This window comes from Mercenaria mercenaria, chromosome 17 (assembly GCF_021730395.1).
Source record: "Mercenaria mercenaria strain notata chromosome 17, MADL_Memer_1, whole genome shotgun sequence".
Classification (NCBI taxonomy): Eukaryota; Metazoa; Mollusca; class Bivalvia; order Venerida; family Veneridae; genus Mercenaria; species Mercenaria mercenaria.
In genome coordinates, this window is record NC_069377.1 from 13515462 (window position 1) to 13539659 (window position 24198).

The 24198-nt window shown below is 34.9% G+C and overlaps 1 protein-coding gene across 1 annotated transcript; it reads right to left on the bottom strand.

The window, feature by feature from the left end:
* Positions 1-643: 643 nt before the first annotated feature.
* LOC123536838 (glutamic acid-rich protein-like) lies at positions 644-24096 on the bottom strand. Its single transcript, XM_045320308.2, has 9 exons — positions 23936-24096; positions 20782-20890; positions 19277-20094; positions 18076-18187; positions 16303-16446; positions 8019-8975; positions 5862-6003; positions 4844-4918; positions 644-2481 (listed from the first exon to the last, which is right to left on the bottom strand). Exons 1-9 carry the CDS (start codon positions 23990-23992, stop codon positions 2382-2384), a joined length of 2514 nt encoding a protein of 837 aa, XP_045176243.2. The 5' UTR covers positions 23993-24096; the 3' UTR covers positions 644-2381.
* Between the last annotated feature and the right edge of the window lie 102 nt (positions 24097-24198).

Sequence of the window (24198 nt, forward strand, 5' to 3'; positions counted from 1 at the left end):
ACTAATGACTATAGCAAAAACATTAAACTCTATAAACGTTCCCTATAATTTGCAAGAATGTATACATAAAACAGATTTTTTAAATTCTAATCCTGCTAAGAATTTTAGTCAAAATACTCCAAGATTACAATGTGTAGCCTCTAACTTGTAGTTTTTAATACTTTTTTTTTCAATAAAGCTCTAAATGGGCAAGCCCCTCAATCACCATGGATTTGTATGCCTGTTTCTCGTCGTTCGAGCTTTCTCATCAATCGAGCCTTGTATTAGTAGAATTCATGTCATTAGCATTTCTTCCATCAGAATTTGTGTCATTAACATTAAATCCTTTGAAAAAAAAAATTATCATGAAACCACTGAAAAATTGAGTAATACCTGAGTTATAAAATTTTGCATCAAAAATTGTTTTTTCAAGAAAATTACTAGGTTGGGTAATATTGTGAGCCCAGAATTAATCCAAATTACAAGTAATCCTGACAATTCAACTGTTTAGATGTACAAGAAGTCAATCTTAGATGATATTGCTTATGGAAATAGAAATCAAAATTAACCTTGTGACCATCCATTTAAAGCCAACAAAAAGCTTGTACAAAAATTAATGTGGAGTTGACCTCTCAGTCTTGTGCAAAAAGTACATGTAAAAGATGGTAACATTGTAATTCTTATTGCCCATTGTTAAATGCAAATATTTTTGTAACAAAAAAACAAAAATTATTCAATTGAACAGGTTTACAAAAATATGCACAACCCTATAAGATTTAAGAGGCTCGAATCAAGGAGAAAGCAGCATACAGGTAGTACACTCTACAGTAACAAACACTGGTAAATTTTTGAAAAAGTTTGAAAAAGATACCTGTTGAAAAAAGAAAATTAATGTAAACACTAAAAATACCGATGTTATACTCTAAGATTATCAACATTCATACAGGATTAATTATTATTGATTTCTTGGTTGAGTCAATCTACAGAATTAAATCCGAAGTTACAAGTGAAATTCCATTCATTTTATGTTCAAAAGTTGAAATTAATGTATTCATATCCCCACAAAAAGACCTTTCCACCAAAACTACAAAAGTTTGTGACCATAAAATTAAAATGATCTAACAGTACACGATAAATTTTTGGTAACATATATCTATAAAATTACAAGAATACATCTTTTTTCTTCCATAATATATTGTAAATTCATAACACACATGATTTAGTTTCAACATTACCACAAAACATCTGAGATGAAAAAATACAGCACATTACAATTTTGACACAATCTACTCTAAACATTCAAGTGGTACTTGTAAAACTAAAGTCCAAAGTTTCAAATGTGACCTGAATAAAAAAAGCAGACACTTATTATGGAGGCATACATATACAAGTATTGAAAATGCATCTTCTATAACATCTTAGGTATACATGTACTATCGTATCATGAACAGACATATGTAGTCTTAAAACTTTTAAAGACATAATTCTTGCTAGACCTGTAAGTTGATAAGATTTTAACACAGTATTTGAAAATGTAATAAAAAACATTAAACAAGGTTTTGTAAAACAACACAAGTTTATAATCTTATTATCATGTATATTTAGAACACTAAAAGGCAGAGCAGTTTAAGAAAGGTTTACCACAGTTTATGTGACTGACCCTAAATTTTTTTTTTCACCTTTTATTTGCTGCAGAAGTAATATTTCAGTACATTTTGAGTAATCATTTGTTAAATTTATTTCATAAGATTAATTAATAGATACTGGTATATTCACTTTTTACAACACTTTAATTAGAAAAGATAAAAATCCTGTCTACCCTTCTTATTTATTTAATTTCTAAGGTTGAGGGAAGGCGATGTCAAATAACCCAAAACATGGTTATTTTTCTTTCTGGCCTAATGTTACTACAATGGGTTTTATCATTTTAACTGTCAACATGTTCAAGTAAACTCCTTGTGTTTTTTTTAAGGAAAGTAGTTCTTAGACCACTTTTTTTCTTAGTTTACCTTTGACTCCTTAAAATTTTCAATATTCTTTTGTATTAGTAGTGTACTGATTACAGATGATGTTGACAAAACATGAAAAATAAATGCTTTGTGATGTATTCCTTGGTTAAACTTCTCAGTCTTGACAAATTCTACAGTTTTATTACAAAACCTGAAATAAGCCAATTTTTGACAATCTTCTATCCTTTCATCTCTGTGTGAGCATTATTTAGAAAAAAAAAACCCAGCAGATTGCTTTCATTTCAGCATCCAAAGTTCCGGAAGTTAGTTGTTCAACTCATTTCATCCATCTGGTTTCTGTAATTCATCCTGATTAATCATTGGTAAGGCATTTTAGTACTGAATAACCAATTTTAAATTTTTACTGATTCCCAGCCCAGTAGCACAGTATCTCTAGTAATATTTCTGTTTTTTCTTGGCCATTTTTTTCCTTTTCAGCTCCTCCTCTTCTCTCCTGATGTCTTCCAAATCCTCCATCTTTCCTATCTTAGCACTGAAAAACAGAATCATTAATATTTTACTACTAATACATACTTATTACACCATATGTGATATATGTGGTTTGCACACTGGCCTTCCAATCCTAAGGTCGGGGGTTCGATCCCCGGCAGCTACTCGGGAATTTTCAGAAACGCTTTTTAGTGTTCCCCACCCAACTAGAGGTGTACTGGTCAGGGACCCAGGCAATCCTTGCGTGTATCAGTGCTATACACTGGGCATGTTAAAGAACAAGGCTGTCTATTCGCAACGAGCTAGGCTAAGTTAGCCGGACAAGCCTGTATTTAATCTCTCTGTTGTGGGGGCTTTGTCTCACTCTGTCCCTCTGGTCAGATCACTCTGTGTCTGTACTAGTAGAGGATGAATTATGCGCCCTGTGTGGCTGCATTTGAGCTATGTAAAGCGCCTTTGAACGTGAAATTGATCATGAAAAGGGCGCTATATAAATCTGGTATGTTATCACTATATAGCCTATTTCCTTTGCATATTTCTGTCTTTACTCAATGTGATGTCATTGATATAAAAGGACAAGAAAAATGCTGATACCATTGATTCTATATGGCATGGGCATGACTTATATGGGGAATTTTTTTTTTACAACATCTCCGACATACATTTGTCTACAATATTAATATATACGAATAAAATATAATAAAATGTCTTTATTTCTTATAATGTAGCAATTTCTACACGACACATTATTCAATATGCAGTTACGGACTGGGCGTTCAAGATAAAGAATGCGATGTAACCCTAAGCTACACTCTGGTCCATATAACACTTTTCTTCTGCTTGTCAAGTTGAGTACCTTTGTATATGGACCTAAATACTATGTATTATTTGTAAATTAATACATACAGATGTGTCTTTTTATGAAGAAATGATATTGTTTTCAGTAAAGTTATTGATCAGACAATTATATACCTAAAACATTAAACAACATTTCTATGGAATATGGAATAACAATCTCAACTTTGAATTTCAAGACAGAAACCAAGTGGTGATCATAAAAGGGAATGTGCGTATCTTTGGGTCCATTCTTTCTTTTTCAACAATCTTTTAGTCATACAGACTAAGGTGTGTACTTATAGCAATGAGCAAAATGCCTAACTTTAAGAGTGCTACCTCACTTGAATATCATAGACATGTAACATGATATCCAACCTAAATCACATTATACTGACACCATGCTGATCAATCCTAGAACTATCCGCTTAATGCTGAGTGCAGAATATATTTATTTTTTCATGTCTTTGGTATGTCTTGGCCTCGGAGAGCACATAACCTCCCCCTCTCTACCACTACCCTGCTAAGGGAATGGCAATAGAAAGGAAATTTATGGTGTATTACAAAGGGCAAATTCCATTTTCATCATCTTCTTAAACTACTGTAATAATATTATGCTAATTTCTTCTATACAAAACTTGCAGACTGGCCAGGAGTCCTAGGCTATTTCAGCATCCTAAACGTCTCATAACAATGTGACTGCCAAATACTTTGTAACAAACATAAAATACATGAATTTCTTGTCAAATCTTACTTTCCTTAATTATTTTCTTATAACATTTTTTAAAACTTTTTGAATAATTGGTTCAAACAGTAGGATACTGTTTTTGATTACCTCCCTTTAAGGTGCTGATTTTATAATCTAACATGCTATATAAAAAGTAGTGCATTTCTAACAATTTCATTATTAACCCTTAGCCTGCTAATTTTCTATAATGGACTGGTCCATCATTCAATTTGGGCAATACCATTTATTATTCGAAGGGGTGTTCACTGTAAATTTACTGACTGAATAGCGAACAGTGCAGACCATGATCAGCCTGCACGGATGTGCAGGCTGATCTTGGTCTGCACTGCTCGCATAGGCAGAATCACTTGCCGCCAGCAGGCTAAAGGTTAATGCATACTCTCTCTTTGGACAGCTGCTTTATCCATTTTTAACGTAAAATGGGACTTAAAATATTCCTCCATCTGTGAGCAGTACAGGTAGCATATTTTCAAATCAACTGTCTGTCCCATGCATTGGTTTGAAATCTCGCTATCAATGTAGAACTCTTTCATGTGAGGAGGCCATCCAGTTACATAGAGTCAGTGATTTTACTCAAGTGCCTTTATGTGCCTATAAAAATGACCAGACAGGTACCTGGGGTCTCACAACAATAAAAGCTGATAAAACAATAAAACAACATTAGCATCCTGTAAGCAACATGCAGGTTCATCTTTTTTACCACAGTGACTGATGATCACACATTCTGTGAGCTTATAACATGTGACATTATCTTTCCTGGTAACACAGAAATATTTTGCATAATAACTATAAACTCTTACTATCATTATCACTAAATACTAACCTTCGGACTTCTTCCCTCATGATAGTTGCGAAGTTGGCCTCCATATTATCAATATCATCATCTTCATCCCTGAATCTAAAATAAATGTAATAGTTTAGAAGACTGGTTCCTCAAAAATTTCAATTCTGTGTGCATGAATATTCCTGGTTTTGAAAAAAAAGGACTATTTTGTAGGGGTCTATATTTGGGGATGTCAAACTTTAAAACTGAAATATTTAGGACTCTTCTAGGTATGTTTGGATTTAATTTTGTGGACTGGCATAACCAAGAAATAGAAGAAAACTATCACTCTCCACACACTCAAATTAATTATTTTACAACATACAAAGATCGAGTGAATTCAAATGTGAAACGAGACTGACATGTGGCATGAAGAAAATGGGTATATCTAATGTTGAAACACAAGAACGAGTCCTGCAGTACATAAAAACTGATTTTTTGTAGATTCAAAATTACTCATTGGATAAAATTCTGTCTAAATGTAGAGGAAACAAAGCCTTTCATAATGTTTGAAATTTTCAATACTTTCCATTCAAAATTTAATATGACACATGTATGTCCATCGGCTTACACTTTTCAAATCTCCCAAGCACTTCTAACATAATCACAGCAAAACATGTCTAAAACTGTGTGTGTGTTCCAGCTAAGCATCTTTTTCAACTTTACTTTTTCAGATAAATATGAACGAAGGTGTCTACTTGAAGCAGTGAGCTCAATGCCAAACTTTACAGTGTTGCCTTACTGGAATATCATGCAGTAGACATGTGACATAATAACTCACCCAGTCACATTACACTGACATCTGGCTGACCAGCCCTGGAACTATCCTCTTAATGTTGAGTGCTAAGCAAGGAGTCTTCTTGTACCATTTTTCATGTCTCTGGTAGGACATGGACAGGAAATAACTAAACAACCTCCTGCACTTGAAAAGGATGCTCTATAACTAGGCTACCTAGGTGGTCATATTTAAAACTATAACCAGTATCCTTAAATAATGTAGATATACATAAATACTTACTTTCTCTTATCATAGCCAAATAAGTTGCGTATTTCTGCAGAGACATCCATGGCGCCATCATCTCCATCATCAATGAAATCATCATCTTCGTCATACTCGTCTTCTTCATCGGAGCTCTCAAATACTTGACGCTTTCTCTTTTCTGTATAATATAATATTGAAGACATATTACCATTACAAAATTTTGAAAATTCCTCAATAACTACAGTTGAATTCATTAAGACATGAAAGGCTAGAAAATCACATATGAAATAGGTTAGACTGGTTATTAATTTCTTACCAGAATTGTAGGATCTAAGATAACTTAACAGAAATTTCTAACTTATTTCATTTTGATGACTCTGGGTAAAATTATTTTTTAGATATGCACAACACAAAATTGGAGAGATGACAGACTGATAAGAGCGACTTCAAGTCCCCACCACTCGGGCACATAAAGTACTGTACAATGTCAAGGGTGAATGCAAAGAACTCCCCAAGAGCTTCCTATCAAAACTTATCATGTATGAAGAACTCTGCAGTATATTTACATTTTATCTGACATCTTACTATTTCAGTAAATAGTTCTACCCATTACGTAGAGTTTTTCCAGAGTTTTATGAAAAGCTGGCTCTGACAAGAACTGTCTTATACCACATATTAGTAAAATTTAAGATCTAACTATAGCAACAATATTAAATGTGACTTCATTTTTATAGCAGCATTTAACTCGACAATGTTATATTCAATATTCTAATTTTATTAACCTGACGAAGACTTATGAAAATAATGAAGTTGACACATTTTATGAATGAAAGTTTGTCTTCCTTGAAACCAAACAGAATGCCTTAGAATTATACAATGTTCCATGAAGGACTGTCACAGTTAAATTCTTAGAACATATATACTAAAGAGATGGTCCTAGATTGCTCACCCGAGATTCAGAGCTTAAACATGCTACAGTGTGTGCAACTTTGGAAGAGGACCATAATATTCTCTGAGGCAAAAGAAGTTGATTACATAAATGAGCCGCGCCATGAGAAAATCAACATAGTGGCTTTGCGACCAGCATGGATCCAGACCAGCCTGCGCATCCGCGCAGTCTGGTCAGGATCCATGCTGTTCGCTAACAGTTTCTCCAATTGAAATAGGCTTTGAAAGCGAACAGCATGGATCCTGACCAGAATGCGCGGATGCTCAGGCTGGTCTGGATCCATGCTGGTCGCAAACCCACTATGTTGGTTTTCTCATGGCACGGCTCAAATTAATGTGTGAGACTATTATCGGCATTCAGCAGTTCATGAGAAGTTGTTTAAAGGTATTTCTATATTTAGCTCTTGTGGTACATAAAATGAGGCCATGTGCCCCCATTTCAACAAGTTCGGAAGAATCCTTACAATGATGCTACTGATAAAGTTTGTTGAAGATCCATCACGTCTTTCATGAGCGTAAGTTGTTTAAAGGTATTTCTTTTTAGCTCTAGTTGCCCCTGAAGGGGCCAAGTGCCCCTATTAAAACAAAATTAGGAGAGGAATTTATAATAATGCTACAGACAAAGTTTGATGAAGATCCATAAAAGAGTTCAAGAGAAAAAGTTGTTTAAAGGTATTTCTATTTTTCTCTAGTGGCCTCTGAAAGAAGCCAAGTGCCCCAATTTGTATAGAGGACCTACAAACCAAGTTTGAAAAATATCCGTCAAGCGTAATGAGAAGCCATTTAATGGAATTTCTATTTTTAGCTCTAGCAGCCCCTAAAAGGGGCTAAGCCCCTGCATCTGAATAAATTTGGAAGAGGATCTTATAATCATGCTACAAAACAATTTTGATGAAGTTTTGAAAAGAAGTTTTTGAATTTTTTTTCTCTATTTTAAGCACAACAAAATATACTGACTATAATAAACATTTCTGAGTGAAAGAAAGTGGTTTTGGGCACTAGATCTCGCTTGTTCTGATACTGTAAAATCATTTAATTTTGTGGGCATGAAATTTTTGTGGTTTTTGTAAAAACAGCAATTTCGTGGGGATATGAATTCGTGGATTTCAACTTTAGAACATAAAATGAATGGGAATTTTACTTGTTCATTGGGATTAAATTTTGTGGACTGACTCAACCACGAAAATTACTCCCCCACGAATATCAATGATTTCACAGTAATGCTGATATCAAATGCAAAGTTACCTGGCTTTGGATTATTTTTCTTAATCTGGCCATAAATTCGGTCCCAAGGGTTGGAAGCCTCAGGCTGAGCTTTAGAACTCCCTGCAGAGGATGATGGTCTACAAACCAGCACATTGTTATTCTCTACGTCATACTTTCCTTCTTTTTTCTCCTTTTGGTTAATTTGTTTATTTCCACCTACAGATTGGTTTGGTTTCAGAGCTGGACTTTGTTTTGCAGATTTTCCTGTCAATGCATTTTTCAATAAACTGGAATCACTTTTAGATTTGATTGCACTTTTATCACTGGCACTTGTTTTAACTACTTGTGTTTTATTTTTGTACATTTGTTCTTCTTCTTTTCTTCTTCGTTTCACATCTTCTGCTCTCTTCTTTCGATCAATTTCTTCTTGAGTTTGTGGTCTCTCTTCAACCTTTTTTGGAGGTTTGAACACTGGTTCTGGAGCTTTTTCCTGACATTTCTTTTCAGCAATTTTCAACAAATCATTAAAGTTCAATGACGGAGGCTGCTGTTGGAATCTTTTAACTATCACAGGCTTTTTAACTTTTGGCTGTTCACTACCACCCTCTGAGAAATTACTTTTATAATCTTTTCTCATCATTTCTTTAATTTTCTCCCTCTTATCATTATTTTTATGCTTGTCTTTATATTTATCGTGTTTATGAAAAGAATTTCTATCTTTGGACCTACTGATGTCCTTTTTAAGACTTCCGGTACTTTTCCTTACTTTTTTCTCTTTGGGTTCTCTATCAGGGAAGTTATAATTGCCTAGTTGCGCATCAATTTTTTTCTTAATGTTTTTGAGAATATCTCCAGATTCAGATCGCATGAGTTCCTGGTTAGAGCTGAGATCGAGTGATTGATTAGGTTCATCGTCGTCGGAAGAATCGTCATCTTTTACGACACTTCTAGATTTGATTTTGTCACATTCTCTGCTTGATAATCTTTCTTTATCACCTTCAAACAATAACAAAATATAATAAACAATCAGCATTATAGTACAATTCAGTATATTTAACTTGAAAAATGACAAATTCTCCTTAGCCTAAAGAACTTCGACAGCAAATAGTCATGTGTTGGTTGCATGATCAATTTTTGATGATTTCCCACAAAAATCCCTTCAGTTTTAGTGGTAAGAAATTCTGTATAACTTATATACTTTCAACATTATAAAATTCATCATATATGACATGATCAAATTATCTTTAATGTTTTTACTTTCTTTAGCAACAATGATAAACAAGAGCACCGCCTTGCGGGTGCAGACGCTCATCTGATTTTTGTCTCTGTATAATAGAAATATTGTTCTACCTATGATTTTCTAAGTCCAAAAGGGGCCATAATTCATGCAAACAACAATGTAGAGTTACAGTACTTGCTGTGCAGAGTCAGCTTTTAATGGCGAATAACTGCTCCAAGTTTTAAAGCAATAGCTTTGACCGTAAAGGAGAAAAGTTTACCTAAACAACAAAACTTAACCCAAGAAATCTGATATTTTCTAAGTCCAAAAGGGGCCATAATTCTTGCAAAAAGCAGGATGGAGTTACGTTTCTTGCTGTACAAAGTCAGCTTTTGATGGTGAACAAGTGTTGCAAGTTTTAAAGCAATAGCTTTGACAGTTTAGGAGAAAAGTTGACCTAAACACAAAACTTAACCAAGAAATCTGATATTTTCTAAGTCCAAAAGGGGCCATAATTCTTGCAAAAAGCAGGATAGAGTAATGTTTCTTGCTGTACTGAGTAAGCTATTGATGGTGAACAAGGTTGCAAGTTTAAAAGCAATAGCTTTGATAGCTTAGGAGAAAAGCTCACCTAAACATAAAACTTAACCAGGCAACGCCGATGCCGACACTGACCAAGTGATGACAATAACTCATCATTTTTTTTTCAAAAAATCAGATGAGCTAAGAAATGAGAATGAGGTGGTGTTGTGAATGATGTTCTTATTTTTTACAACAGGTAAGTTCAGAAAAATAACCTGAGTGCAACAATAACAACAGAGCAGGTAACAATGGATAGACTACGGTACTCAACAGTTAAAGGTAGTTCTGCATGTTCCAATCATCTGTTTTTCTACAAAGTACAGTCAAACTTCATTAACTCGAACTTGATGGGACCAGCGAAATTTGTTTGAGTGATCGGTTGTTCCTAGTTATCGAAAAAAATTCATTATATAGAGGATATTTGTTTGTTTCAGTGAAATATCAATTTTATTTTACAAGTGAGCATCAAAAACTGATATTTTCATGAGTGGCGTAAAAAAAAAAAAGACCTTTTTCTGGTGCTCACCAGTGAAATAAAATTGATATTTCACTGAAACAAACAAATTTTCTTTTTATTTCATGTGTAAAACTCTATTTTTGTTGCGTAATTTATAAAAATGTCAAAAAACGCGGGAAAGATCAACAAAAAGCATAACACAAATGACGTCATTTTATTGACGTCATCGTCATTATGGTCCCCGGTATTCATAACACCCGGTATACAATTTGACTTTAATTGCGACGAAGGACCGGAACAAGTTCGGCAAAAACAGTGAAAATAAAAATGATAATCTACTGTTTCAAAACTGTGGATTATCACTTTTATTTCACTGAGAAAACTCTATAATTCACTGGAAAACATAAAATAAACAGGGATTTTTCCGGGACCTGACGATGAGTTCAAAAGAAGGGTGGTGTACGCATTATCCGAGTTCGAATTAACAAAGTTTGACTGTATAGTTTGATCGAATAACCAAATTTTGAAACATATACTAAGAACATTTGGCTAATGAAAGCGATAGGGTTGTCCATTTTTAAAAGAAAATTTTTTTTGCTAGACTGCTATTTGACTGATTTGGAACGCACTATGTAAGTAAGTAAGACTGAATTGGAAAATATGAAAAATACCGACAAATTCTTGTGATCGGAGTCTATGAGAAAATTATAATTTTGCTGACATTTTTTTACAAATAGAAAATTTTCTACATTGTACTTTTTGATGAAACTTTTCACTGCTGTTTATTAACATAATGTATTGGGCAAATAAATAAACAGGTCTGTTTGCTTATGTTTTGGATATCTGCCCATGACAAAATAAGTTTCTAGCAGATTTTAAGACATTTTGAATTATGTCATGTGTCAACATTTTTATCATTTCATTTTATCTTTGGAAAGATTGTGACCTAGTCAATTTTTATCACTGCAAACACAAATTGCCAATAAATACAATTCCTAGATTGATTTTTGATTCTGTATGCCTGGTCCAGGTTTTGTTGTATGTTACCTGAATAAACAACTTTATGTTATCACTTCAGTTTTTTTCAAACAAGCAAATCTACCTTAAAGCTAAAGGGAGACAACTATTTTCTTATTCAACAATAGTGTATAAATCAGGAAGATTTGTGAAGATTGAATTTTTAATGAGGATTTGTAAGGACACCGGATTGATTGTACCTTGAATACTGCCATGGAAAACCAGTAGGATTTCGGGAAAATGGTCTACAAAAGCTACGCTATATGTCTATACCTTTTTTTCCATTATATTTTGATGCTTGATTCACTTTTCGAACAACTTCATTGTTTTCCATTTCAAATCATGCATTCTACTGAATTATACATTATATGTTCAAAAGACACTTTACACTCTTTTAGAAATTCTGGTTTAAAAAAAAAAAAAATTTGAGCTTTCCAGGAAGACACAAATTAAAAGGGTACACAAAATTTATGTAAGAAAATGGCCTCCAGTTTTCAAAAATTTCAAAAGTTAATAACATGCAAAATGACTTGCTTTCATAATGACATCTCACCTAATAAGAATTTCACATGAGGTATGAAAATTGTAATTGTAAAGTTATATAAATATTTTTGAGTATCCATAATGGTATATAACACCGATACAATTTTGCCATTTATTCGACGAAGGGAAGAAACAAGTCGTCAAGAACACGCGCTGAAATTCAAAAATTGATAAACGTATTCAAAACTTATTATCATTATTTCACTGATAAAACAAATCAAATGGAAAACAAAAAATATACAGGATTTGGGACTTCGATTAGTCTTCACTAAATGGCTGTGTACCTATGATTTGGAAAAAAGTTTAATGTATATTTGTGAAAACCATATTTTGAAAATAATAAGAACAATTTCTAATCAAAATAGGGCCATTATTCAATAAAAATTTTTTGCTAGAGTATTGACGTTTGAACCAGATGGAAAACATGTTTGAAAACTATGTAAAATATCAAGACAAATTCTTATAGTTATGAAAAATAAAATCTGACTTTTAAAAAAAAACTAATGACGAAATTTCAAAGTTATAAAAAGGGCCATAAATTAAAAAGGGTTTAGTTATGTATTTTCCCCAATGAAAAATAATGATAACAAGTTTTAAAGCTTTAAAGCCATTGTCAAATATCTTGACAAAACTTTGTAAAGATTCTGAACCACAATTTTACCAATGAACACAAAGCCATAAATTACAATGTCCAAAGATGATGTTACGTATCTGTTGCCTTGATAGGTTTTTTACTGAACATGAATAAACAAACTTTATGTTCACTCATTTCATCAAACATGAAACTACCGAAAAACTTAAAGCAACATTTCTAAGTCAAAAGGTGCATAATCAGGAATTGTAAATGAATTTTGAATGAGTATTTGTAAGTGACACGATTGATGACCTTGATGCATGGAAAACCAGTAGGTTTGAAAAGTTACAAAAGCTTATATGTCAAAACTTTTTTTCATAAATTTGATGGTACTTCAAAAACTTCCAATTGATTTCCAATCAAAAATGCCTACTAATTAACAAAATGCTTAAGAGTTATACTCTTTAAAACTGGTAAAATAGATAAAAAAATGTTGAGTTTCAGCTACCAAAGACACGCAAATAAAATGGTACACAAAACTTACGTTAAGAAAATGGCCATAATTCATCAAAAATTTCAGAAACTGTTAATAACATGTATGGAAAATGACTTGCAATTTCATAAGACATTACCCTCAAAAGACTTTCACATGAGGTACGAAAATTTAATTAAGGTTTAGAAATGTTTCGACGACCAATAGTAATAAGCTCATTATTTCTCGCATTTTCTAGACAGGACTAAAAACACAAGAATTCTCTGAATTAGTTGAAATCAAGCTAACTGTTATCAAAATTCTTTCCCTTTTCAAAAATTAAACCATCTCAGAATTATAATGAATGACGATGAAATATTTCATGATAGAGGGCTCCCTTAAAATGAATTTTAAAGATGCAAGTTTGATTTCTAGTAAACATGCCTACCCCCATGACAATTCGGGAATGATTAAATGTTACCGTAACCATGGTAACTAAGACATTCATTATTACAGTCACATTTTATATCAGATGAGATATCAATGAAATGAAGAAAACAAGTTATTATGCATCTTGTCGCCAACATTTCAAATTTCTGAAAATTTGAGAGCCATTTTCTTATGTAAAGCCTACATACCCTTTTACTCTAATTGTCTGTGAAGCTGACATGGAATAAAATGACACCTACAAAAATGCCTCTATAATATTCTTGAAATGAATCAAACATCCACAGATTTATGTATACACTAGGAAATAATATACCCACAGTACATAATAAAACTTCTTTCATGTACTTACCAAAAATAAACAGCCATTAGATGCAGAGAAAATAGTGTTATAATGAAGTATGTATAATTGTATATTCTAAGATGAAAGTTTAAGCAAATCAAATATTAGATCTATTTCTAAGTAATCCTATATCAAAAACATGTGATAAAAGACAAAATTGGCTGTTCATCTCTAACCTTGAAAATATATACATATAATGATCAAGACTGCCTCTGCCATTCACAAGCTACTTCCAGAATCGACATAAACTTTAAAATTGGAAAAACTTGAACAACGGCAACAAAATTCAAAATGGCCCAATACCTAAAATATTTGTTTCACAGCTGGTCTCAAAGGTCATGAGATCCCTGCTGTTTTACTTTGTGTAAGCATTTCTTTACTTTTCAATGGCAATGACATCAAACATAAAGAGTAACTAGAAAATGCTTTTGTAAAAAAGCGCATGTCTCCCCAAATGCAAAGTCCTATAGGCAAGAAGTCAAAAGGGGTCAGGAGCGAAAGTCAAAGAGACACTGATGGTTGGCTGCAATAGGGATTATCTACTTGGCATGTCCAGTCATCTCGCTAAATTTCAACACTCTTGGCCTAGTGGTTCTAAAGTCACTGTTCAGGCTTCTGTGACCTTGACCTTTGATAAGTACCTAAAATAAAATAAGGGTATTATACCTGGAATACCAATACATATTAAATTTTATCATTGTAGGTCAAATAAACAGATTATCAGAAAAATAGTTTACATGAAGTATGTATAATGTGACTTACTTTAGATAAGTTTAAGCCAAAATCAAACATAGATCATTCTAGATCTCATTTCAAAAACATGCTATAAAGTACAAATTCTGGTCATCCAACTTGAATATCTACAATATGATAGACTGTTCCATTCCAAGCACCCAGATGACCTATACTTTAAATCGGTGAAAAAACTAACAGGGTCACTAAAATTCAATGCCCAATACAAAATATTAGTTTCACATTCTCAAGGTCATAGTCCCTCAGTTTACTGTGACAATGTTTTTCTTTCAGGCAGCCCCATGAGAACTGAATCTTTTTAAACAGCCATGCCCCCCAAAATCCTTAGGCGAGTCAGTCAGACGCAAGTAAAGAGACATATCGTCTGCAAGGGTTATCTACTTCATGTCAAGTGTTCTCAATTCTAACCATGGTATTTTCAAGTCTGTCAGGCCTCTGTGACCTTGACCTTTAATCGAGTGACCTCAAAATCAATAGGGGTCATCTACTCTGCATGTCCAATCATCCTATAAGTTTCAACATTGTAGGTCAAGTGGTTCTCAAGTTATTCAAAAATGGTTTTACATGACAGGCCCTGTGACCTTGACCTTGATAGATGACCCCAAAATCCACAAAGGGGTCATCTACTCTTGTTCAATCATCCTATGAATTTCAACATTCTGGGTCAAGTGGTTCTCTAGCTTATTGATAGGAACTGGTTATCAATGTTCAGGCCCCTGTGACCTTGACCTTTAACGGAGTGACCCCAAAAACAACAGGGGTCATCTACTCTGCATGACCAATCATCCTATGAAGTTTCATCATTCTAGGTCAAGTGGTTCTCAAGTTACTGACCAGAAATGGTTTTCAATGTTCAGGCCCCTGTGACCTTGACCTTTCACAGACTGACCCCAAAATCGTTAGGGGTCATCTACTCTGCATGACCAATCATCCTATCAAGTTTCAACATTCTGGGTCAAGTGGTTCTCAAGTTACTGACCGGAAATGGTTTTCAATGGTCAGGCCCCTGTGACCTTGACCTTTAATGGAGTGACCCCAAAATCGATAGGGGTCATCTACTTTGCATGTACAATCATCCTATGAAGTTTCAACATTCTGGGTAAAGTGGTTCTCAAGTTATTGATCGGAATGGTTTTCCATGTGCAGGCCCCTGTGACCTTGACCTTTGATGGAGTGACCCCAAAATCAATAGGGGTCATCTACTCTTTATGACCAATCATCCTATGAAGTTTCAACATTCTGGGTCAAGTGGTTCTCTAGTTATTGATCGGAAATGGTTTTCAATGTTCAGGCCCCTGTGACCTTGACCTTTGATGGAGTGACCCCAAAATCAATAGGGGTCATCTACTCTTTATGACCAATCATCCTGTGAAGTTTCAACATTCTGGGTCAAGTGGTTCTCTAGTTATTGATCGGAAATGGTTTTCAATGTTCAGGCCCCTGTGACCTTGACCTTTGACGGAGTGACCCCAAAAACAATAGGGGTCGTCTACTCCAGCAGCCCTACAACCCTATGAAGTTTGAAGGTTCTAGGTCAAATGGTTCTCCAGTTATTGCTCGGAAATGAAGTGTGACGTACGGACGGACGGACGGAAGGACGGACGGACAGACGGACGGACGGACAGGGCAAAAACAATATGTCTCCTGGGGGAGACATAATTACTAGAAGCGAGAATGACTAATGCAGTTATCAAATCAAACTCTGGTTGATATGGTAACACAACAAATCAAGATGTTTTTGTCTTATGAAATATGAATTGAGTAACGATGGGGATATTCAGGTGACCTCCCATCTAACAACAATGCAGCAATTATGCCCACATCAACTTTCTAAAACGTATGTATAATCATATAGACCAACATAACTCATCTTTAAAATTACATGTTACATATGACAGAATGAAAACTATACGCACTTGTTCTTTTCCCACCCTCTCTCTGTCTTTTCTGTTTTTGTCCCTCTCTTTCCTCAGCAAGTCTGGCCTTAGTCCGCTCCAAGATCATCTGAGTTCTCGACAAAATTTTTGCCTTCCTGGCTTCAACTTCGTCTACTTCTACACCTGTAATGTATCCATAAATTTTAGATTTTAACGCATTATACCCAAATTTCGTCTTTGAAAAAATCAATAATTACTATATTGTATCTATGCAAGCATGAAATCAACAGATTTGTGTGTAAAAATAGTAACATGTGCTAAGTTAAAAATAGTATACACTAAATACTTTATATATAACTAGCCATGGCATTAATTTGCACTACCATTGAAAGGAGAGGTGCTTTTGAGAAAAGCACATGTCTCCCTCAACTGCCTAATCATCTGAATAGTAAGTCTGTCTTTGTATACTGTTTGTGGCCTACTGGTATTCACATGTTGGAGTAACCGGTCTACAATGCTGTGTCGGTAGTGGTAGCTGGTCTACAATGCTGCACCCGTCTACAATGCTGTATCAGCGGTAGTGGAGTTGAGTAACCAGTCTACAATGCTGCACTGGTAGTTGTTGGTAATTATGTTCAAGGGCCATAATTCCGAAGTGTCTTGGCCGATTTGGCTAGTTATCGAACTTGACTGAGGTCTTATGGTCAAACACATTTTGTTCAAGTTTAGTGAAGATCAGATGAGAAATGTTTGACTTAGAGTGCGGACAAGCTTTGTGACAGACAGACAGACAGGAGTAAATCAATATGTCTCCCACACCACTGTGTGAGAGACATAATAAGAGCTGTCTTATGACTGCATTCTCGACCATTTGCAGCTTTGTGAGTAAAATCTAAGAATAGGTATATTGTCCAATTTCATGTAAGAGTTATGGGACTTGGTGCTGTGATCTTGTTCAATTGCACCCAACATCTGTGTGAAGTTTCAACCAAGAACCTGCATAAGTTTTAGAGATAGTTACATCCATGCAAAACTGGAACCTGAATTTTCCAAATCCAAATCAGAAATGGGGCGTAACTTTGCCAAAATACAATTAAGACACATTTCATGATGTTTAACCCACCTCATCAACTTGCATAAAGTTTCAATTCAATATCTGCAATGACTTTGCAGAGAGGAATTTATATGCAAAACTTCAACCTAGATTTTCTAAATCCAAGGGGATAATTTTGTTAAAATACATGTGAGTTTTTGAACTTTTTGAATTTTGAATTTATGATGGCAAAGGCAAGTGTTACGTACATGTAACACTGACTTATGACACAAAATTTTAAAGCCTTTATGCTTGAATGCTCCATAAGTATATTTCTGACTATGTCAAGGGCAATAACTCAAAAGTTACATGCTGAATAATAAACCTATGAGGATTTGTTGATGCTAGATCAAATATCTAATCTGATCTCCTGCTAGAACAACAATGATTTCAATATCTGTCAAGCTTGTACTTATTTGTGAAATACATTATTTTTGTTGGGTTTAACGTCACACTGACACAATTATAGGTCATATGGCGACTTTCCAGCTTTAATGGTGCAGAAAGACCAAAGGTATCCCTCTGTGTATTATTTCATTACGAGCGGGCACCTGGGTGTAGAACCACCGAACTTCCATATGCCAGCTGGATGGCTTCTTGTCATGAAAAATTCAACACCCCGTGTGAGGGGCCAGCAAACTTCACCACTCTGCCACGGAGGCCACTTGTGAAATACAAGCCATACTGTTACAGAATATTTACACATATATTATAAAGACCTTTTCTATTTTTCTGGAACTCCACAGCGTGTGACATCCCTTCTTGCTGTTTTCGTTTTTCCCTCTCCTCCTCTTTTGCTATCTCTGCCTCATACTCCTTCATCCGCTTAACCTAGAATATTACAAAATTATCATAATTATTGAAGTGCTAATTATCATAATTATTGAAGTGCTACCAAAACTTCTATTTTCTAGCATTTTCCCCTCAAATTTTGTGATCATCAGGGGTTCCACTAGACCTGAAAACCCAAGAGTCCCAGGACCCTTGGGCCCAAATTTTGAAGGGTCCTTTTCCAAAATTCAGGATGTCAGTTTCAGGCCATATAGTCTCATATTGTAAACTAATATTTATCAAAATTCATGTTATTTTGATTAGGTTTTTCTTCTATATTTCATTGATCATCATGACATATACCTCTGAATAATTTTAGTGAAATTTTCTATAAAGTGGGAAATATTTCTGATTTATTTAAATACAACTTAGATTAAATGGAATTTTAAAAGACACATAGAAAATGCAACTAGAAAACAACATAAACACAATTACTGCTAATTGTAAGCTAAAGAGCTCGAGGTTTTAGACAAGAAGACTTTCCTATGTACGTCTATATTTAGCAAGTGAACCCCAGGGTGGGACCAATTTTGACTCAAAGGATACAATTTTAATAAATTTGGTAGAGGAATGTCCACTCCACAATGTTACATGCCAATATCTAATCTCTAGACCTTCAAACAGATTTTGATTTTTTCCCCAATATATTTTAAGTCATAAAACAAGACTAGCCAGGGTGGGACCAATTTTGACCTTAGGGGCATGAGCTGAGCAAATTTGTACAAAGACACTAGACGATGCAACACATCATAACACATATCTAAACTCTGGGTCTTTCGGCTTTGGACAAGATAATTTTTTACAGTTTTTACTATTTCTAATTCTGGTGGCCATGTTTTTTAGTCAATCGGAACTGTTTGAACAAACTGAAGAAAGCTCAGAGCCAGGATGTTTCTAACCAAGCTTGCTAAAATTGCATTTAGCAGTTCACGCTAAATTGTGTACAGGACAACAGACACCTAGAAATACTAAAACCTCACCATGGGCACTTTGTGCTCAGGTGAGCTAAAATCAAACAAAACGATCATTTTACAGAGAAAATTCACACAAATTTAAAAGCTGAATGAGAATGAAGACTTTACAACAAACCTGTTCTCTCAGTTCATCCAAACTCAAGTCTTTGGCAGATTTCTTCCCTACTCCACTGCTGGATGCCTTCCCTTCTTTCTCTTTGTGGGCGGAGCTGCTGGAAGACTTTCCGCCACTTTTATGTGATGAAGAGCTACTGTAGTGTTTATTACTACTTGAAGAGTGTTTATCACTACTGCTTGAATGTTTATCACTACTAGTTGAATGTTTACTGCTACTAGTTGCACTACTAGAATGTTTACTGCTTGAACTACTGGTGTGTTTTTCACGTTCTTTACTATCCCTGTTAGACGAACTTGGTTTACTTGAGGAGTGTGAATGTGATTTGTGACTAGAATGGCTTGACTTTTCATGATCTCGAGACTTCTGACTTTCTCTATCTCGAGATCCAGATTTTTCTCTATCTTGAGACCTGTGTTCATGTCTATCTTGTAATTCCTGTTTATCTCGAGATTCAGATTTGTCTGTCTTACCGCTAGAGTGGTTGCTTTGGTGTTTATGTTTTTCACTTTTATGTTCACTATGGTCACTTTTATGTTTACTAGATTTATGACTGTCATGTTTGTGATTATTTTCTCTCTTGCTGTTCTTGTCATGGTTTCGATGATTATCTGTGGAGTTTTTCTGGGCATCTATCTTTACACTACCATCTGAAGCACCATCTTCACTGTCACTTTCTAAATCTTTAAGAACGTTTTTAATTGTCTCTTTCTTCTTAGGTATTACAAACTTTTTACTTTGTTCTTCTTTTTTCTGTTTTTCTTCTTCTTTCCACTTTTTTCTCATTTCATGATCCTTTTTCTTCCTTTCTTCTAACTCTGTAAGGTTATATACATGTGCCAAAGATCAGATGTAACAAAAATTCAAAGAAAAATAAATTTTATAAATGATAATTCTATATCAAATTTATAAATGGCAAAAAATAATGGTGCATTTTTTTAGATAAAATAGACCACCTTCTGGACTTAATAATCAACAGAAACTGATACCTCAAAGCTATAAGGAAAATACCATCTCTTTGTTTATTTCAAACTTCATTCAATGTTTTCTGATTCGTGCTAAATTTGCAAACTTTTGTACATAAGTAACTTTTCACATTTTAAAATAAATAGCTCCAGAATTTTCATTTCTTTTTTCTTTACCATAAAACATCAAACAAAAATACTAAATATCAAGGTTTCGGTCTTAATTCACAATTTTGGGGAGAAAAAGGCTTGGTCTGATAGCTCAGTGAGTACAGCAACAATACTGTGAGACCCAGTTTTGGGTCCAGGTCTGACATTTGGTGCTTGACATACATTGCCCGATTAGTCTTAATCATAAATTATTTTTGTACAGAAATACAAAGACCAATTTTCAACCATAGTGGGAAAGTGTTTCACTATTTGGGATTCATTCCTAAGTTTAGTAGAAAATAAATAAGCTGCCAGCTCAGTTGGTAGAACATCAAATGCACTATGTTAGTTTTCTCATGGCGTGGCTCAATTATGTATGGTTATAACTACCTTTTTCTTTTCTTTTTTCATCTATAAGTTTCTGCACAACCTCTGACCTTGGCTTGTTCTGTTTCTCCTTTTTCGGGGCAGACAATTCTGTTCTATATCCTCCCTCAGTCTAGAAATAAAAAGAATCTTTGTGATATAAAAATTAATGAAAAAATGTCAATGTCCCCTGTTATGGAGTACTGGCCTAAGTTTCTCTGTTCTCAAGAGTGTCTGCTGTCATGTTAAACACATTCAAAGGCGCTTTACATAGTGCAAAGGCAGCCACTCAGGGCACCAAATTCATGTAGACTGCTAGTACAGACATAGAGGGACAGAGTGAGATGAAACTCCAGAACAGAGAGAGAGAAATCCTTTTAGATACAGGCCTGTCTGGCTAACTCAGCCTAGCTTTTTAGCGAATAGACAGTCTAGATTTTTAACATGCCCAGTGTATAGCACTGATACACGTGAAGCTATCTTTCCTAGGTAGAACCAGTACTAGCCTCTTATTAGCTAGATGGGAGACACTCAAGAGCATCTCAGAAATGTCTAGTGCCTGGACTAGGATTTGATCATTCGAAGCCCGGACCTCTGGATTGACAGTCTTGGACCAGGGTGTTACCACTAGACGATCGGGCAACCTTTTTCGTTTGCTGTTAAGGAAAGGAGTGTGAGGTTTAAGTCCTGCAGAAGGAAACCTTGATCTTTACTGTTTGCAAGGCATCATAAATTATTTATTACCATTTGTGTGAAATTATTTCAAAATCGGACCATGTTTTCAGGAGGTGACGTTGCTTGATGTTTTTTTCTATTTTTAGCTCTGGCAGGGCCTATGTGCAACCAAGTAGAACTGTTAGACAACTGCTTTTGGCATAGAACCACCTAAGGAACATCCAGGCTAAGTTTCATCAAAATTCATTCAATGGTTTTTAAGATGTTGTTTAAACACAATTGTTGATGACGGACGGACGACTTGACGGACACACGCACAACAGATACAGCGTGATCACAACAGCTCACCATGAGTACTTCATGCTCAGGTGAGCTAAAAATAGATTGCGAAATCTGTATTTTCATCCATTATTCGTATACAACCTATGATTCTCAAGTATGGTACGAGGATAAGGAACGACCGATAAAGACCAATTTTTCTACTGCTTTAACGATTTCACAAAGTGACATTTACTGTATATCTATCTCTTCGTCTCAAGTAGTTAGAATCAAAACTGTGGTGAAAAACCATGTGATTTAAAAATCATGATTTACAGTTTTACATACACATTAAGCTGGTGAGGTTTAAAAATAAAGCGATCAATACACACATGATTGAGGTAGAAATGTAATGGTGTAAGTGGAAAACATGCTGACATTCATGGAGTTTAAGAGAACTTTTTGTCTACAAAACAGAGGAGGACATATAATGATTGTATTTGGAATGAGCTTTCAGGCATGTGAAAAATTGGGTTTAATTATGTATTTGAAGCCTCTGAAGTTTGCCAAGTGATTTGCGTCGCTGGTTATATACATATAGAAGGAAAACTTAAGGCATTGTTTTGAATGGTAAGTGGGTTGTGCACAGAGGGCGTTATTGTCTAGCTGTATATTTCAAAGAGCCTTTTGTGCACGAATACAGGCTGACTCGGACCGACCATGGCTGATTCGGACCAAATTTACTTGGCTTATTCCGCCCAAATTGTTTAAGCTTTCCTGACACTAATGTCATGAGTAAAAATAAAATTTATGAGTATTAAGTTTAATGTCTGATGCAAAGAAAAATTAAAGTCCGTATTTAGATGCATTTTAATTTGTCAAAACTTCTTACCTGCTTGTACGGTGTATATTTTATGTCTTTACTTCAAGTTAAACCTCTCAACATTACTTTCTGAAAATTGCTGAACCATCCAAAATTTATGGTCATTATTGACTGTTAAATAAAAGTTTGTGGTCTGAATCAGCCAAAATATATGGTCATTATCTACTTTTATTCCAAGTATGTGGTCCGTATCAGCCAAAATATTTGGTCCGAATCAGCCATGGTCTGAATCAGCCTGTTTCCTTTGCGCACAATCAGTTCACAGACACTTGGGGGTCAGCATCCCTCCCCCTCCCAGGCTGCCCCTGACAACCCTCAGTAAATATATTTTCGTTTTTTAAAACAAACTGAGCACATGTCTCGATCATCCAACAAATTCTGTTACCATTTACTCCGAGCATTTTCAACAAAAGGAATAGGAGAATAGATCCCAGCTTGATGTTGCGCAGTCATATTTACTACACAGAGCTAGGACACAGACAATATCGTCAGTGGTTAAAAATAAAAATACTCGCTCACGACATCAACTGCCGTGATGGCCGAGAGAGTACAGATGCTGGTTCTGTGAGCTTATTTTTGGGCAGGGCCGCAGGTTCGCTCCGTGCTATGGGCGATCTTTTTTCTTCTTTTTTTACATATTTTTTTTATCGTGAGAATATATTGTCATGATTGTTAAAAAGAAATTGAAAATATTATATTAAAAAAAGAATGCCCAAAGCTCGGAGCGAACCTGCGGCCCTGCACAAAAAACATTTCAGAACCAGCGCCTGTACTTCCTAGACCACAGCGGTAGTTGACTTTCGTAGCAAGTATTTTTGTTTTAACCGCTAATGATACTGTCTGTGTCCCGGCTCTGTATAGTAAATTTGACTGCGCAACATCAAGCTGGGATCTATTCTCCTATTCCTTGGACAAAAAAATCGTGTTCCCATTGCGAAGTAAGTTATCTTTAGTTTTTCTGAGCATTGATAGTATATATGGGAGATTTTTTAAACATATTGAAATGGTAACAGAAGTTGTTGTATGATCGAGACATGTGCTCAGTTTGATTTAAAAGGTGAAAATACACTGGCTGAAGGTTGGCAGGGGCGGACTGGGAGGGGTGACAGGTTCTGACCCCCAAGTGTCTGTGAATTAGTTGCGCTAGGCTGCCTTGCAGATAGTCATTTCTACCATCATCGAAAGGCTTACCTGTAGTCAAGCATTCAGTCAAGCTAAGGTTGCAAGAAATAATTTAGCTTCTTTACACATTACATATATTATGACATCTTGCTGTGTGGCCCTGGCAAAAAAAAAAGTGAAAAGAATCCAAAATAATATCCTTTTCAGAGTCAAATAAAAAAGTTTGAAAAATAAATTTACCGGTTTATATTGCTTCTCATTCTTCTGTGCTATAGACAACAAGGAGCTGAAATCCATATCTACAGCTAATAGTCAGAAAATCGCCAAAGAAAACGTGATGTGTCAAATTCCAGAAAAATACTGCAAGCCTCTCTGGATCTTGACCGTAAATCCGTCTGGCTGATAGTCGTAAAATGATCATCTTAATGTATTTTTTTTTCGACCGTCTGGCTCCTTTTTAATAAAATATCTGTAAAGCTTTTATTAGTAATAGTAAAATATTT